This window comes from Protomyctophum parallelum (genome assembly GCF_964188405.1).
Source record: "Protomyctophum parallelum genome assembly, chromosome: 3".
Taxonomy (NCBI): Eukaryota; Metazoa; Chordata; class Actinopteri; order Myctophiformes; family Myctophidae; genus Protomyctophum; species Protomyctophum parallelum.
Window position 1 is genome coordinate 31,457,758 of NC_139698.1, and position 16,121 is coordinate 31,473,878.

At 40.7% G+C, this 16,121-nt stretch overlaps 1 protein-coding gene across 1 annotated transcript; it reads left to right on the forward strand.

Moving 5' to 3' along the window:
- Positions 1–158: 158 nt before the first annotated feature.
- On the forward strand, positions 159–14,851 carry LOC310855317 (lysosomal-associated transmembrane protein 4B-like). The gene is made up of 7 exons (XM_083760271.1): positions 159–317; positions 1,650–1,761; positions 4,182–4,255; positions 5,199–5,321; positions 7,506–7,604; positions 10,401–10,496; positions 14,260–14,851. Exons 1-7 carry the CDS (start codon positions 222–224, stop codon positions 14,338–14,340), a joined length of 681 nt encoding a protein of 226 aa, XP_083616397.1. The 5' UTR covers positions 159–221; the 3' UTR covers positions 14,341–14,851.
- Positions 14,852–16,121: the final 1,270 nt, after the last annotated feature.

Sequence of the window (16,121 nt, forward strand, 5' to 3'; positions counted from 1 at the left end):
GTGATCCCCTCTCTCTAGCCGGTCACGTGGTCCAATGTTATTGGGCTGAGTTAAGCACGCCGCTGTTACTGTGCTGTAATTGGGGACAGGTTCAAGGCAGTCAGACTCGTTTGCATTTATCATCCATCTGCGAGGACTATTCGTAAAACGGAGCTTTGACAACGCCTTCTTGAGAAATACAGCAAATGATAGCGTTGTGAAAAAAGGAGACAGGTTTCAAGATGATGATCTCCCCGTGGGACCGATGGTATTCCACAAGCTGCTGTCTGTGCTGCCATGTCCGCACAGGCACCATCATCTTGGGGGTCTGGTATATGGTGAGCATATTGATTGGAGATGTCGACCAGTGAAAACGAATTTCACCAATGGAAATTATCATAACAAAATGACATGCATTCATTTTACAATGACAAGTGAATGATGCTGAATTTAAGCGGCCATATAGTTTCCATAGACGATGACAACATTATTAATATAATGCTATTGTCTTTTGTTGTAGATTGTCTTTTGTAAATAACGAGCTATTGTCGTCTATACTTCATATGATATTAAAGCCCAGTGTGTTGTTTGAATGTCGACTAGAGCTACTCCTGTTAAATGTCCTAGAAAGGGTTAACTTAATCCAACAGCCTGTGGAAAATGCTTCTGCCCAATTCCAATGAATAAATTAGCACTCAGTCTCATCAGGTAGCAAGGGGCTGTGTCAGGTTGCTTATATACTGCAGTTCACCATAGATAAGTTTCCATTACACATTTACCTGATAGAGATTCAGATGAATGAGTGACTTAATGAGCGGTGCTTGCCTGATCAAAGAAATGTGTCTAGAAGACTATTATAATAATACAATTTTCAATAACAATTTTATTGATTTTTGCATTTTATGGAAGACAAGACAGAAAGAAAACACAGACAGCACAGCTCAGCTCAGACACGTTGTGTAACAAAGGACACAGTTATACACATATACCCATTACCTACATCGAACCAAAAAATAAAATACAAAAATAATATAGGCCTACATATATGGACACATTCAGTTTGGTGCTTGAAAGTCTAGATGGGTTAACAACTTCCCAGAGAAAATAAAATAAGATATGCATATATAAAACACATACATACATACATTAACCCATTTAGGCCTGACGTCAAAATAAAAATAAATAAAAAATAATATATATTCAAAATGTTGTGCCGCATTTTTACAAAATTTCAAAAATAGCAGACCTACAAACCTACCGACCTACCCAAAATGGGTTAAGCAAGGAATGATAATTCTATCCATCAAGGTTAGTGGTATCGCTTCTGTCCAGGAACCCTCAAGGTGGTAGCTAACTGAGGGCTTAAGAATCCACAAAATCTGGCAAACTCGCTTTATGAAATGAATATAACTTCCAGATTGTATTCATTGCAACAGTTGAACTGACAGTAGTGTTGAGGAGAAAATTGTCTTTGCTTTAGTTTTTCCCAAGAAGATGAATCGATAACTTCTACTGACATGTTTGTGTATGATAGTAGTGGCTTATCTGTTCTGTCATCCAAGTGACACATATACTGTAGGCCTACTACTGCATGGTCCTCTGCTCCTGGCCTGAATGTTCTGCATCCAGAATGTGCCTCCTGATCTGTCCATATGTCTTGTGTCTTAAAGCTCATCAATGCCGTGGTCTTACTCATCCTGTTGACAGCACTGGGTGATCCTGAGCAGTACCACCTGACCAGTGCTGAGCTAGCAAATGACCTGGATATCATGGATGACACCAGTAAGTCACCCAGAAGGCTGTAGCCTATTTTACAGTACACTTCACCTCAATAGCTGTATAGCTGCACAAGGAGGAATTCCATAGCCTAGGCTAGGGGTATGCACACACGAACATGGCTGTGCAATATGATGATTTTGTGTATTAACAGGCGGTAGGAACAGATGATATAGGCTTCCATATATTGCCTGACAAGCAGGTTGGAGAAGGAGGCCCATAGTAGGCTTGTGTTGGTCAGTTCTATTTGCCATAGCAGCACTGGTAATGCCTGCTGATTAGAAATGTCTGAATTTCGGCCCAGGCCGTAGCGTAACGGTCTGGGCACCGGACTGGTAATCCAGTCACAGTGTGCCGCGGGTTCGACTCCCGGACCCGACACGGCCTTTACTGCATGTCATCCCCCCATCTCTCTCCCGTTTCCTGTCAGCCTACTGTCTGTCCCTTCAAAAATCAATAAAAGGCGTAAGCCGCAAAAAAATATCTTAAAAAAAAAAAAAAAAAAATGTCTGAATTTCTGGGTATTATAGCACTGTGATCCTTAATTACAATAGGTCTGTCCACCTGCTCCATTAGAAACAGATTCAGACTTGTATGACTTATCAGACTTTAATGCAGCCTGTTCATGTCCTTTATTTTTGTATGCAGATGATTCTGCTTTACTGGTGACAGGTGAGTGCTTAGAATCATTTAGTCGCTCTCTAGAAAACGAGTTAAAAAAAGTCAACAGATGGTTAAGTGATAACAATTAAGTTACCCCTGCATTTGGGTAAATCTGAATGTATCGTTTTTCCTTCAAAGCACAACTTACTGTAAGAGAGGTATCCAACTTTTCAGTTGAATGTAACAGAGTTAAACTCCAGGAGAAAACTTCAGTTACATATCAAGGTTGCACACTAGACCAGAACATGACTGGTGAATCGATGGCTCACTTAGTTATTGACAAGATCCACGCAAGGACTAAATTCCTATAGCTAGGATTGACAAATTCCTATAGAACCACCATGAGGACACTGACCTCAGCATTAGTTCAATGTCACTTTCATTACACCTGCCTAACTAACCTGGTACAGTACAGCGGCATAGCTAAAAATACCAAAGATATACTAATACTACAGACATTGCAAAATAAACTAATGAGGGTATTCCTTTATCTCTCCCCAAGAACCCACATTGGCGCTAACTATTTCAGATAATTAAATTGGCTTCCAGTTGAAGGCAGAATACAACAACTGAGACTCATTATGGTTTATACAAACTTAAAAGAAAAATGCCCAAAATATTTTAAAGGTTACTTCCCAGCTTACGTATTTCCTGTAGGTGGAGCCGACATAGCTGCGGGGTAAACCCGCACCTCTTCTACTTCAGTTAACTGTAGAGTGACTGATGTTAGTCTGCCTCAAACGTTACTCTTTTACCTGCTTTTTACTAACACTAACATTACAAAGATACCCAGAACATCGGGATGAACCTGTGTAGTTTATGACTGCTCCAACAGTAGTGGCAACATAAAAATAATAATAACGAAATGTCAAAATATCCACCGTGGTGGCTGAAAGCAGAGCCATAGAGTAATGGTTGAGACAAAGCAGTGAAAGGTCCTGAAAGATACATAACGTCAGTCTTACCCAATACCCAATCTTTCTGTTTTATGAACACATGGCTGCTGTACTTTATACTTCATACTTTAAATGCTTAGTATGAGATAAGTACAGTAAAGTAAAGTACAAATTATTTTATTTTATTGGTGTTATAGTGCTATCCTCTCACTCATCATCACAATCAATAGTTGACTCTCTGAAAGCCTAACTCAACATCTTTGAGGTTTTGGATTTTTTTTATTGTTTTTTTTTATTCTTTCATAAATTGCTATTTAACACCCTTTACGTCTGTGAAAGTTTCTTCCAGACAGCAGAGGTATCATCATGTCATGTATACAATGTTTTCTGTGTTTACTTTGTTTTTATTCCTTTTTACAGGTTATTACAGATAAGCAGTTCAGTCAAAACAGTTCAGTTTTTATACCCCGCCCCCCTCCCCCCGTCCAGAAACAGCAAACATAGATACAAAGATAGATAGATCTATGTCAGTCTCTCTCTCTTTCTCTCATTAGCAGGCAACAGTGCAGCACTATCTCTCTCTCGGTTTCTGGCACAACAGCACCACTTTTTCCCCTACTGGTACTCTAAACATAGTCATAGTCCCATAGTGACATTGCTGTTCCTTGGTGTGGTTGCGCTTGCACCACTCAAAAACTGAAAGGCTAAAAATACCAAAAATACCTTTACAGAATTAATGTAGCGGTATGCTAAATCTCTACTCTCTCAACCAAAGTGACTTAAAATAACAAAAGTTACATATCTGTTAATTTGTTTTTTGCGCACACCTCTCATATACACTATTTATTTCTCCTTTTTCTATTCCAGATATGTGCATAGCTTCAGCAATCTCCATGCTGATGATCCTCACTTGTGGAATGGCAACATATGGTGCATACAAGGTAAAATAATGTAATTTTGGCTGTGAGCCTTGCTATTCTCTCAGAGATTAACTAACACTCCTGATATTACTACTGTATGTACAGTATGTACTGCATCTGCTGTACCAGTTATAAAATTATGTCTTTTCGTTTTAGGCTACTAACAGTAGCCTATCCTACAGTATTTTCTCGAAGATATACTATTTATTGCAGATAGGTCAAGTTCAATGTTGGGCAGAATCACGTTACTAGTAACAATATTACTTTTGCCAGTAATGACAATGAGTAGTGTATATAATTACTATAAATATTTAAGCAATAATATTACAGTTACCCTTCTTGAAAGAGTCTAAAGCTTTGATTAGCAGTCTAAATGTCAGCAGTTGAACAGACAGTACATCTAAATGCTTTCTTCAGCTCCATGGAAGTGTATTCTTGTCTAGATGGCTTGAACATTATATATATTTCCTTAGTGTTAATTCATTCAGATGAGTGTACAAATTTAACTAAATTGACCTGTTCTAACACTGCAGATTTTCCATTTTTACCAATTTTGTGGAGGGAAAGGTAAATAGTAGTGTAACTGATTACTGTTGGCAGGGAGAAATAACTTCATTAAAGTAATATTACTTTTGAAAAGAGTAATGAGTAATAACATAATAAATAATAATAATACATTGTATTGCACTTTTCATTCACAGGGACTCCCAGAGTGCTACATGGTTAAACAAGCTTATACCAGCCGGAGTCCTATGGTAGCAGTAGCTTTGTATTGTATTTGGGCTGAATAATTATTTTTGGGACTCACCTTAATCTTCTGTGACCCACCTTCAGAGTTGATTTATGCTCATGGCGGTGGTTGGATAAAGAGCCTAGTTTGATTCTGTGCTCTCACATCAGCCTTTCCTGGAGTTCTTTAAATAGCATACTGTTCTCACATCTAACATATATTTCACTGTTTCAGCTACATGCAGCCTGGATCATCCCATTTTTCTGCTACCAAATATTTGACTTCGGACTTAACACCTTGGTTGCTGTCAGTACTGTGGTATACCCCAATACTATACAGGATTATTTGCAGCAACTGGTAAGAAGGCCCTATTTTTAATGTTTTTAGTCCAGGGGCGGTGTCATATACATGCATCAAATTTAAAATATATCTCTTAAATATATATACTGTATATTTGTGTCTGTCTGTCCGTCTGTGTGTGTCTGTGTCTAGCCCGACACACACCGTCTGCGACCGCCGCGCGTACCGCCGCGGCAAAGTATTGCCGCGCGCCATATATATAAACTTTATTACAGGCTCGTGGCCCACACGGTAAGACAGTACATCACAAATAGGAGAATACAAAAAAAAAAAAAAAAAAAAAAAATACAGTACATTTACCCAGCCCAAGAGGTTACTACTCTAGGCGAGGCTCTTATACCAGTGTCCTCTGATGGTAGAAGTGTACCTTACAGAACTACGGCCTGGGTCTGTCAACTGACCAATGAGTCCATTCAGTGAGCGATCCAGCCTGCTCATGAATTTAAATGTCAAGTTCCTCAACAGAGCCATGAAAGTAGTGAGTCCCAATGAACAGAAAAGCCCACTGGCTCTAGTGCTCCTTGGTTTTTTTAACAGTATACGAAGACAGTCATTATAGGCTACTTGCAGTTTGCGTAAGCTCTCCTTCTTGTACTTTACCCACAGTGGAGCTGTGTAGAGAGGGGTGCAATACGCTCTAAAGAGGTTTACCTTAACATCCGTAGTACAATGGTGAAATTTACGGACCAACATGTTGGCTTGTACATAAAGCATCCTCCTCTGTCTAAACATGTCCTCGTCATCCTCTAAGGTATCTGTTATGATATGCCCAAGATATTTTGTAATTTTGGACACACCCATAATTTGACCAGACAGATGAAAGGCAGGAAACTTAAGTTCCAGATCTTCTTTAGTTCTACATATGAGTATCATGCTCTTCTTGGCATTATACTGAATATCAAAGTCAATACCATAATTTGTACATATATTGAGTAGCTGTTGGAAACCACTGCTACTTGGGGAAAGTATGGTGAGGTCATCCGCGTACATAAAATGATTAATTAGGCTATCACCCATCATACAACCTGTTCTGCACCCCCCCAGCTGCATTGACAGGCCGTCCATATATAAATTGAAGAGGGCTGGGGATAAAATCCCCCCCTGCCTGACGCCATTACCCACCCTAAAAGGGGTGGATAATGTGCTCCCCCATTTTACCTGCATTTTCTGGTTAGCATACCAGTAGACAAGAATGCGTAATAAACATTTTGGCACACCCCTAAGCTTGAGTTTATTAAAAAGCTTGTAGTGATGGATTCGGTCAAAGGCTCTCGACGCATCAATAAAACCAACCAGCATAGTAGAGCCCTGCCTTCTATAGGTCTCCACTGCTTCTTTCAGAGCGTAAATACATAAGTCTGTACTATGTTTGGGCTTGAAGCCAAACTGATTGTCAGTGGTGGAAATGTAAATACTTAGTCTATCAAGGAGAAGTTTTTCTGCCGCACGGCAACACCAACAGGACGCGGCGCGCTACCACGTGGCTGGGGAGTTTTGTTGACTATATTCCATTGCCACGCCCACGGATAGCCGGGTGGAGGCCGCGCGGCAACGCCTGGAAAATAGAACAGCGGTGCATCGGCGCGGCAGGCGAGGCGTGACCGCACGCCAGCGCGCGTCGGACGCAGCCGGTGTGCGATAGGTTCATTGAAAATAATGGAGGCGGCTGTGTCCGCCGCGCGGCGACGCGCGGGGGACGCAGCCGGTGTGTGGTGGGCTTCTGTCTGTGTGTGTGTGTGTGTGTGTGTGTGTGTTTGTGTTTGTGTTTGTGTGTGTTTGTGTGTGTGTGTGTGCGTGCGTGCGTGCGTGCGTGCGTGCGTGCGTGAAAGCTATCCTCAGTATAAAGACACTGCTGCTGCTATTGTGAAAATTACAGTATGTTAATTTGGTTGCATTGGTATTTTTTATTTTGTATGCATCAATATCTCCATCTGGGTATTCATGTATTATTATTAAACTGCTATTCTGTAATTATTTAGAGAAAAAAGAACTACAAACTAAAACCCCTTGTTAATCAGTATTTGGTAGTGAAGGGTCAGTAAAGTATTTCAGTGAACTCTAAAAGCCTTCTGTGAGTGACCCCTTATTCAAAACAACAAATAGACCCTAATGCTAATGGCTCTTTATCTTGCACCTTAAATTAACTGATCACATAACTTTGTCTTGCTGATCTTTGTTTAGCCGGATAACTTCCCCTACAAAGAGGAGATTGCAGCTCTGAGTAATGTGTGCTTGGTCCTCATCGTGCTGCTCTTCATCAGCTGCATTCTTTGTTTCAAGGTAAATTCCACAATTCCATATTTTCCATTATTCAGTGATTTCACTTAATTCAAATATCACTTATTTTTGTTGTTGTGATAATCTTCCCTGTCCCCAGTTAACCCCTGGGGGTCAAAAAACCGTAGGTTTCATTTTTGGCTAGGTGGCCCAGCCTTCATCCAAATCAGGATAGAGAGGGACCTTCCGCCAATCATGATCGAGCGGAGGCGGGCCTTGATGTGTGTGCTGTTGGCCTGTCAAGTGTCCCCCCACTGTAGTGCGTAACACATCTTGTTACCGGGGCGGACCAGGGGGTTTTCACCCAAATCACTGAATGCTCCTTAATTGAATACACTTCAATTTATACTAATGAGAGAAGGTGTTATTCATGCATTTGGAGACCCTGTTTTGTATGTTTTAAGCAGAATTCGGTTTACTGTGAGTTGAGTGGAAAATAACTATATGATGACTGAACCAGAGTAATGGACACTAGACACTACTAAAAAGGTATTAGAGATGAAATAGCATGGTGGATGGAATGAGTGTTTAATATTATTTTTTTTTTATGGTGGAGCCTATGGAATTTATTTTCAGGGTTTTCATGTCCTTGGCTTTTCTCTACTTGGCTTTGTTAACTATAGAATGAAAGCTATTGATGATACTACATCTTCTACACTGTTGTTGTCTCCACCAGGCCGAAGGCATGTGGGGAGAGTATGTTTTGCACTCCGTCCGTCCGTGTGTCCGTCCGTGTGTGTGTGTGTGTGTGTGTGTGTGTGTCCGTCCGTCCGTTAGTAGCTAATCTCGGCCACCGTTAACCCGGTCAATGCCAAATTTTGCACACACACTCCCTGGATGCCAACGATGAACCTCTGCCCCAAACTTTCCAGAACGGCCTGTTATAGCGCCACCAGGAGGCCGCTTTGTGCAAAACAACTTTTTGCACAGTACACCTACAGATTTTGTCCAAACATCACGCAAATTGGTACAGTCTCTCTACAGCCATTCAATGAAACCGGTCTTTCAGATTTCTCAGACTCCATCCTGATTGGTTAAGATTGGCTTCCAAAGTTCACAGGAGTGCTCAGTTTCAAACAAAATGCTGCAAATCATGAACACATCGCGTGATTTCCTTGAAATTGTGCACCCACATTCCCACTAGGCCGAGGACGAAATGCCACATGAACAATTTCAACTCAGCCTCAAGGTGGCGCTATAACTGGCCGAAAAGTGTTTTTACCTCTAACTGCACGAATCTGTGGATCACTTTGTATGCCAACTCCCTAGAGGCCAAGGAAAAACCTTTGTCTGGAATTTTTCACATCTGCTCTTTATAGCGCCACCAGGAGGCCCACATATGTAAAACACATTTTCTATTATTACTCCTTCAGATTTTATCCAAATTTCACGCAAATCGGTACACATGATCTCCATAGTCATGTGATCAACACAGGTTTGTTTGATTTCTCATATTCCATCCTGATTGGCCACGATTGGCTCCTACAGTTTTCAGGAGTAGCAAATGGCCACAACTCGGCAGCGTCCGATTGCGATGAAACTGTGCACGCATATTCCCACTAGGCTGAGGAAGAATCCTGGTGGAGACCTGTGCCGATTGGCACTTTATCTAGTTGTTGTTGTTTTTTGTTCGTTTGTTTGTTTATTGTTTTTTTCACAGAAGCATTATTTAAATACTGGAGTTGAGAAATAATAAGTGGCTTCTCTTAATAAACCCCATAAGTATAACGTACAAGAATAAATACATTACATCTTCACCCCAAAGAAAAAGGACAACAGAAAACAAAACAAACAGACCTTAAATACAGGATCAATAAAAGTTGAAAAATAAAAGGCAGAGTCTACACTGTTGTTTTTGGCTACTCTACAATGCTGTAAAATACTTCATACCATTGGGATAAATAGCCTAGCAACAGTCAAGGCCTGTTTACAAGCATAAGTTGTACTGTATGCTACTGTCAAAGTCCCTTGACTAACCTGATGGCCATATAAAATAAGATGGAAAACCTCATATGGCAAACTTCTGAGACTGAGAAAGAAACAGAGAGAAAGACTGAGAGTAAAGGATTTTACTTACTATTTCAATTGGCGTGTGTATTATACACCATTCAGTGGGCCAAATATTCTTGTATAGTTATTATGTTGCGATGGTGACGGCTCTACAGTTCTATTATGTGTGTTCTCCATGCAGTGAGGTATTCAGAATGCTCATTCAGAATATGAATGGTGTTCAGACAGTGTCTTGGTATGAGTTTGTGCAGTATGACTATTCCATGGAGTGTTGAAGTATCTGAAGTATATTAACAGATTCCTAAGCAGACTGAGGTGTCTAGACTCTAGAGCATTGAGGTGGCTCATGCACCTGGTTATATAGAATCATAGGGCTCAGTCTAGGTTTGTGTCCTATAGACGTGGATTGCTGTACCAAATGGTGTTGCACATGTGATCTCCGGGAACAAGCTGCCTGCTGAGAGCCAGATCGATGATTTCTGGATGTCAGAAGTCCACAGTAAGAGCTTGTTCCCCTGCCACCCTGGAGGGAGGTGTAACTGTGTACACCTGAAAATAGATAATTCATAGGAAGAATTCCAGGTGTGGTTTCATGGAATCACTTTATTTACAGTACCACTATCTCCACTTATGAAGTATGCTGCATTTATTTTTCTACAAAGGAAGGGAACTTAAACTCCTAAAGAGCACCTGATTCTTGTTGAACATAACTGGCTTGCAGATCCACACAGTGCTCCTATATTTCTTAATGTGTGTCTTTTTCTGTGTTCTCTTCCTTAATGCCATCAGGCCTACCTGATAGCGTGTGTGTGGAACTGCTACAGATATGTGAGTGGAAGAGCCTCTGCTGACATCCTACTCTATGTTTCGACCAATGACACCACAGTAAGTCACCTTGTATGATCAATTTCACGAGACCCCATAGCTGCATTGACTGCCTGTAATGCTTAAACGCTAGAGCATGGAGCAAAGCTGAGGTTAGACACTTGGCTGGCCACGGTTCTTATGAAATGTCACAATACAATTTGACAAAAACAAAAGTGAGCTTGATACCGACCTTTCTTTTCCCAGTCACCTTTTACAATGAGCTGTTATTCCATTAGCACATGTGGTACTTGAACTTCCACAGGTGTAATTCACACATTCCTCGAGCTTGAGGAACAGCTGAATAAACATGTTTTTTCCACTGTGATTGCAGTTTTGAAACATACATACTAATGCATGTTCATGTGGAAAGACGTACAATTCTGTAGAGTAGATGCTAATGAAATGCCATGGTTAATTTGTTCAAAATTAAAGTGGAACTGATACGGTTAGAGTGTACTAGGCCAATGTTTGCATTCTCCATCGGCCATTAGTCTATTCGTTATTATATTTCTTGTCATCACCTGTGTAGAGATCTTTCAACAAATATTTCATCTTGATATGTGCCTTTAGCACAGTTCCATAGACAACAAAACAAAACCTGTCCTGCACTGTCTGATGGAACAGACCACATTTCACGTTTTATTGCATGCGTAGGTTTCCCACTTTCAGCTAGTAACCCAGCTGTAATGTCATCATGCAAGGGGGAGGGAGGAAGTATACATTTGGGCAGTCACAGCTGGTGCCTGGTAGTTTTATAGTTGGCTAGAATGGATAGATAGATGCACTTGAACAGATAGATGGGGCTCCATGCTGTCAAAGCCATTACCGTATAATCACAGCTTAACTACAGTAGGTGCACAGTAAGTAAGCTCTGTCTTGATGTGTCTGTGTGGGTCTCCGACTGTTGTCCTGTTGCCCAGATCTGGCCACCTGGCTGCTGCTAGCTTGCTGCCCACACACTTTAACCCTGGCCTCCCCATATTGATTTTTGTTTGTGGTCAAATGATCAACATTATCCTTCTGTCTTACCCAGCCAAGAGAACATAGGTTACAAAAAACTTGAGTAGCTTGTTTTTGTTATCAGAAATAAATAAATAAACTTTGAGGAGACTAGAATTTAACTCTGGTTGATTTTTAGTAGTACCAATATTAGTTGGAGTTGACAATAACAGTGATGGTGTAATATTTGTTCATATAGAATTCAGTTTCTGTACTTTTTAGCAAATTCCAGATAATACTTTTTATTACCATTTAACAATGTTTATTGATTTTCAGTATAGTGACAAACTGACAGTGCAGTGCAGTACAGAATACAGTACAATAACAGTTGTTAACTTACAACTTTCCACAAAATACTATTTATTGAATACAATATGCCTCTGAACTGCACCCCAGAGATCCACTGTACACTGTACATGTTCACAGGCACCACATGTTTTGGGGGGGTTGAGAAACAGTGTGTGATTTCCCTGGATTCTTGATGTGTAAAACACCTGCACCGTAAAGGGAAAATGGGAGAGCGCTCCCCAACTTCTGACATCATTACTCAAACACAGAAACCTATGCCTCTGTTCATGCTAAGCTTACTCTACCTGTGGTGGTAGAGTAAATGAGGCTGTCTCATTTAGGTCTGAACATATTCAATGTCAGGTCCCTCCAAAGACCATCAGAATAGACTGTGGCCGGTTGTGTTCTTTTGACCACCAGTTGCATTCCTACATCATGTGTTCATGCCAGAGAGATGCACATGTGTAATGCATTCCATATGCTAATCACACATGTGTGACGTGCATGCGCACACACACACACACACACACACACACACACACACACACACACACACACACACACACACACACACACACACACACACACACACACACACACACACACACACACACACACACACACACACACAGAGTTGAAGTTGAAGTGCATCAGGCACATTATGTGATGTTAAATGCTTTGTCCTCATCCACATAGTCTTTCATTTCCAGCAGAAATTACAGAATAACTTGACTCCATGACTGGCAGTGACTGATTGTTTTAAATGAGAATGACACAGACTAGATGTGGTGTCTTATCCTCAGTTGGTGTTAGTCCAGATGAGCCATGGAACCATGGACAGGACAGGTTTGCAGGCTGTCTGCTGTGTTGTCAATAGCAAAACCAGAATGGAGTCAGTGAGGCACAGTAGGGAGAGATGATGCACTGACCGCATGTCATTAGCTTTTCCTCGAAAGAATGAACTAAAGAGAATGAAGGAGGGGGGCTTTAGGAAAGGATTAGTAATGTATTACAATTTAAAAAAACAATTCAGAGGTTGATTAGTAATGATATAATATTTCATAATTTGTCCAATTAACAGAATATATTGAATACTGAATTCCTTGCACACCTGAATATGACACAGACAAGTGCATATCCAGTGACCAGTGTCCAGTGTCAAAGTCGTACGATGGTCTATAAATGTGTCTTTACGGTTCATGTACATAATGCTGTATTTAAATCTTTCAATACCTTAATTTATTCTTTATCACGAGACATTTAATGACGTATTTTCAACTGAAAAAGTGGGGTGCAACAAAATATAAATTCTCCTTGCTCCTCTGCCTTGCTTTCTGACTGAATCTGCTAGTCAAGCTGTATATAAACTTGAACTTGAAGTATATGGATGCATTTGCCTTAACCTTTTCTTTCCTCAACTGACATAGTTTCAGCAGGATATTCTCTCTCCAGGCTCCATTTTCAACATGTTACATAATCATTATTGCTTGTCTGTGGGCAGGATACAAGTGCAGGCAAACTGTTTATTTTAAATCCAGGGAGAGGTACAAAGTCTTCAAAAAGAAAATGTAGTCCTGGCAACAAAAGTCAGAGCATAGGAAAAAATAAGACCCGTCTGAAGTGAGTGGTACTGTACTGTACTGTACTGTACTGTACTGTACTGTACTGTACTGTACTGTACTGTACTGTACTGTACTGTACTGTACTGTACTGTACTGTACTGTACTGTACTGTACTGTACTGTACTGTACTGTACTGTACAGTACAAGCCCCACTCCCTGGCCTATGTGTGTTTGTGGCTATAACGCTATTTTCATGCTCAGACACAGCCAGGGACAGACACAGCCACACACATTTTCGTGCTCGGACACAGCCAGGGACGGACACAGCCACACACATAGCTGTCTATAGGAGTGGTTGCACCACAGGTCAAACAGAGTCTGCTGCTGTTGTTTATATTGGCTCAGTGGAAAGGTTCTGTTAAATGGAACGGAACCTGTATTAGTATAATTGGTAACACCTGTGAAAAGGTCTGTATGAGCCTGGTGAAAAGGTCTGTATGAGCCTGGTGGACTGAAACAGAGTGGAATATAAAGGGATGGAAGACAATATGAGGTCATTAAGTAGAGCAGCCGCTTTGCCGGTTCGGTCCCCGGGTTAATACCAGAGGACAGATATGAGTAGTTAATAATCTGTAGATGTGGGCATATCTAGTTGAAATCCTGCTTTTCAGCCTCTTTATTACGTAGTTGTGATGGTTTCACTAATTTCTGGTCTCTAAAGTTTTATAAATCTTAGCTATGGTTTCTGCATCTTGTGGGTTGGTATTATACCAGTCCAGCACTTGCATAATGCTGATATAACTCACGCAGACATGAAGCTTGATTATAAAAGGCATTACCATTTAACATGTCAGTGTTGTTTCATGACAAAAAGGACATAATCGCTAGTTAACAGAAAGACTCCTTGAACTCCTTCTGTTCTTCATTTGCAGGTGCTGTTACCACCATATGATGATAGCTTGGCTCTCCCTCCCAAGGAAGCCCCACCTCCCTATTCTTCAGCTACAGCATGAAACCAAGTCCAATTTACTTTATTGCCCGACCGAGTCACGTGCTGAAATTTGTCGATCTACAAGTTCACAATGCGTCGCCGTGCAACGCATTGTGAGCTTGTAGATTGGCTCTTCTCGTACGAGGGAGCAATTAACTGGAATGAATACTCTCCAGCCGTAATCCTGCTTACACCACCTCAGCTGTTGTGTACAGTACTACAACCACAGCTAATTCATGGACCACATTGCCTCTTTGATGTTTTAGTATATATATTCATACAGTAGATGCACACATATGCATGCTTGCATCCTCATACAGACAGCACCATGCTGCAACCATCATCACCATAAATTATACAGATAATCTCTTTGGCCATATTCACTTGCTGGTCATTTTGCTCTTACATCATCATTGTGATGTATGAATGAAATGGCCACAATGTAGATACAGTCAATTCTGTGTTGTGTTAATATAATTATAATATTGCTTATTTAATGAAACACCAGTGTGTGCACCTACTGTAACTGTCAATATACCTATTGTGTTACTGTTATAACACTGCTGTATGTATTATCCTGTTTCATTTAGCTTGCTTTATTTGCACTAATCTCTGGTATGATTTGTGCGAACCAGGGAACGATATGCATTTGTAACAGGGTGAAATGGAATACAAAATCACAAAGAGTGATAAATTATATACAAATTATATATTTTATTACATTAATTTATGTTCTGTCATGCCTGTAATAGTATTTGGTCAGTCTTTTTTTTTTTATATATATATTTTATCCCACGATTTTGTAACCCATTTTTCACCCCTGTGTCAATCATCTAATGTGATCCTGGGCTCTACACACCCTCCGCCAACCTGGGGAGAGCAACGGACTTAACTCATGCTTCCTTCATGCTTGAGTGTCCAAGTTGCTCCTTTACACCTGACAAGGGGGAGTTTCCCTGGTTGGACGTAGCGCGTGGAAGGAACACGTTATTCCAACCAGTTCCTTTCCCCTCCATCAGGCGCCCCGGCTGGCCAGGGGGAGGCAGTTTAGAGACCAGGATTACTGCATGTTTTTGTGAGGGTACCTACCCTATTTGGTCAGTCTTAAACATATAGACAGTCTTAAGCACAAATTGCAAAGATGTATTCCTGTTGCCCACAAACGCATTTCCTGTATGTGTGGTCTCGGCTGTCTGCTCGTGATCAGGGTTGGATTGCCTTTATTTATTTGATAGTGTGTGTTAAGTATGAAGTGTCCCCTAGAGTGAAATTATTCCAAAGAGCTGTGACTGTCTATATTCTGATGTGATGGAAGAGCAGCATACTATATATCTGTCACCCTCTTCCATTGTATATTTAATTTGTGGATGAAATTCATATAGGTTGATTTCCATGACTTTTATATGTAACAGTGAATGTTTTACTGGCCGGGGTCCTGGTGTTCTATTTATCCACTGAGAGCACTGGACTGGAATTAAGTTTGTTATCACTAGTATGAATTGAGCTGCTCACTAGGATCTGGTGCACTGATCCTGGATCAGCCCCAATCTGAGGCGGTTGATAAATGTGGACCCTTGGTTGTGTTTTGTCAATTAAGCAGATGGGGGCAGGTCGTGTTGTGATATGTGTCTGTTAAAATACAAATTAATTGACTTTTTATAGCTCACTCAGTGTTTTCAAACTTGTCTATCAAGTTTGGGCTAATGGAAATTACAATAAGCATTGCTATAGTTGATCCTACAGTAAACAATTATCAATAACCCACTAAAGAAACTGTTCCTACTTTTAACTCATGCTTTGCCA

Excerpts from the sequence above, each read along its gene's own strand:
- LOC310855317 (XM_083760271.1), top strand. The coding sequence starts at position 222 with ATGATGATCTCCCCGTGGGACCGATGGTATTCCACAAGCTGCTGTCTG. Across the intron at positions 1,762-4,181 it reads GGATATCATGGATGACACCA|ATATGTGCATAGCTTCAGCA; the intron begins GTAAGTCACCCA and ends TTTCTATTCCAG. Across the intron at positions 10,497-14,259 it reads TTTCGACCAATGACACCACA|GTGCTGTTACCACCATATGA; the intron begins GTAAGTCACCTT and ends CTTCATTTGCAG.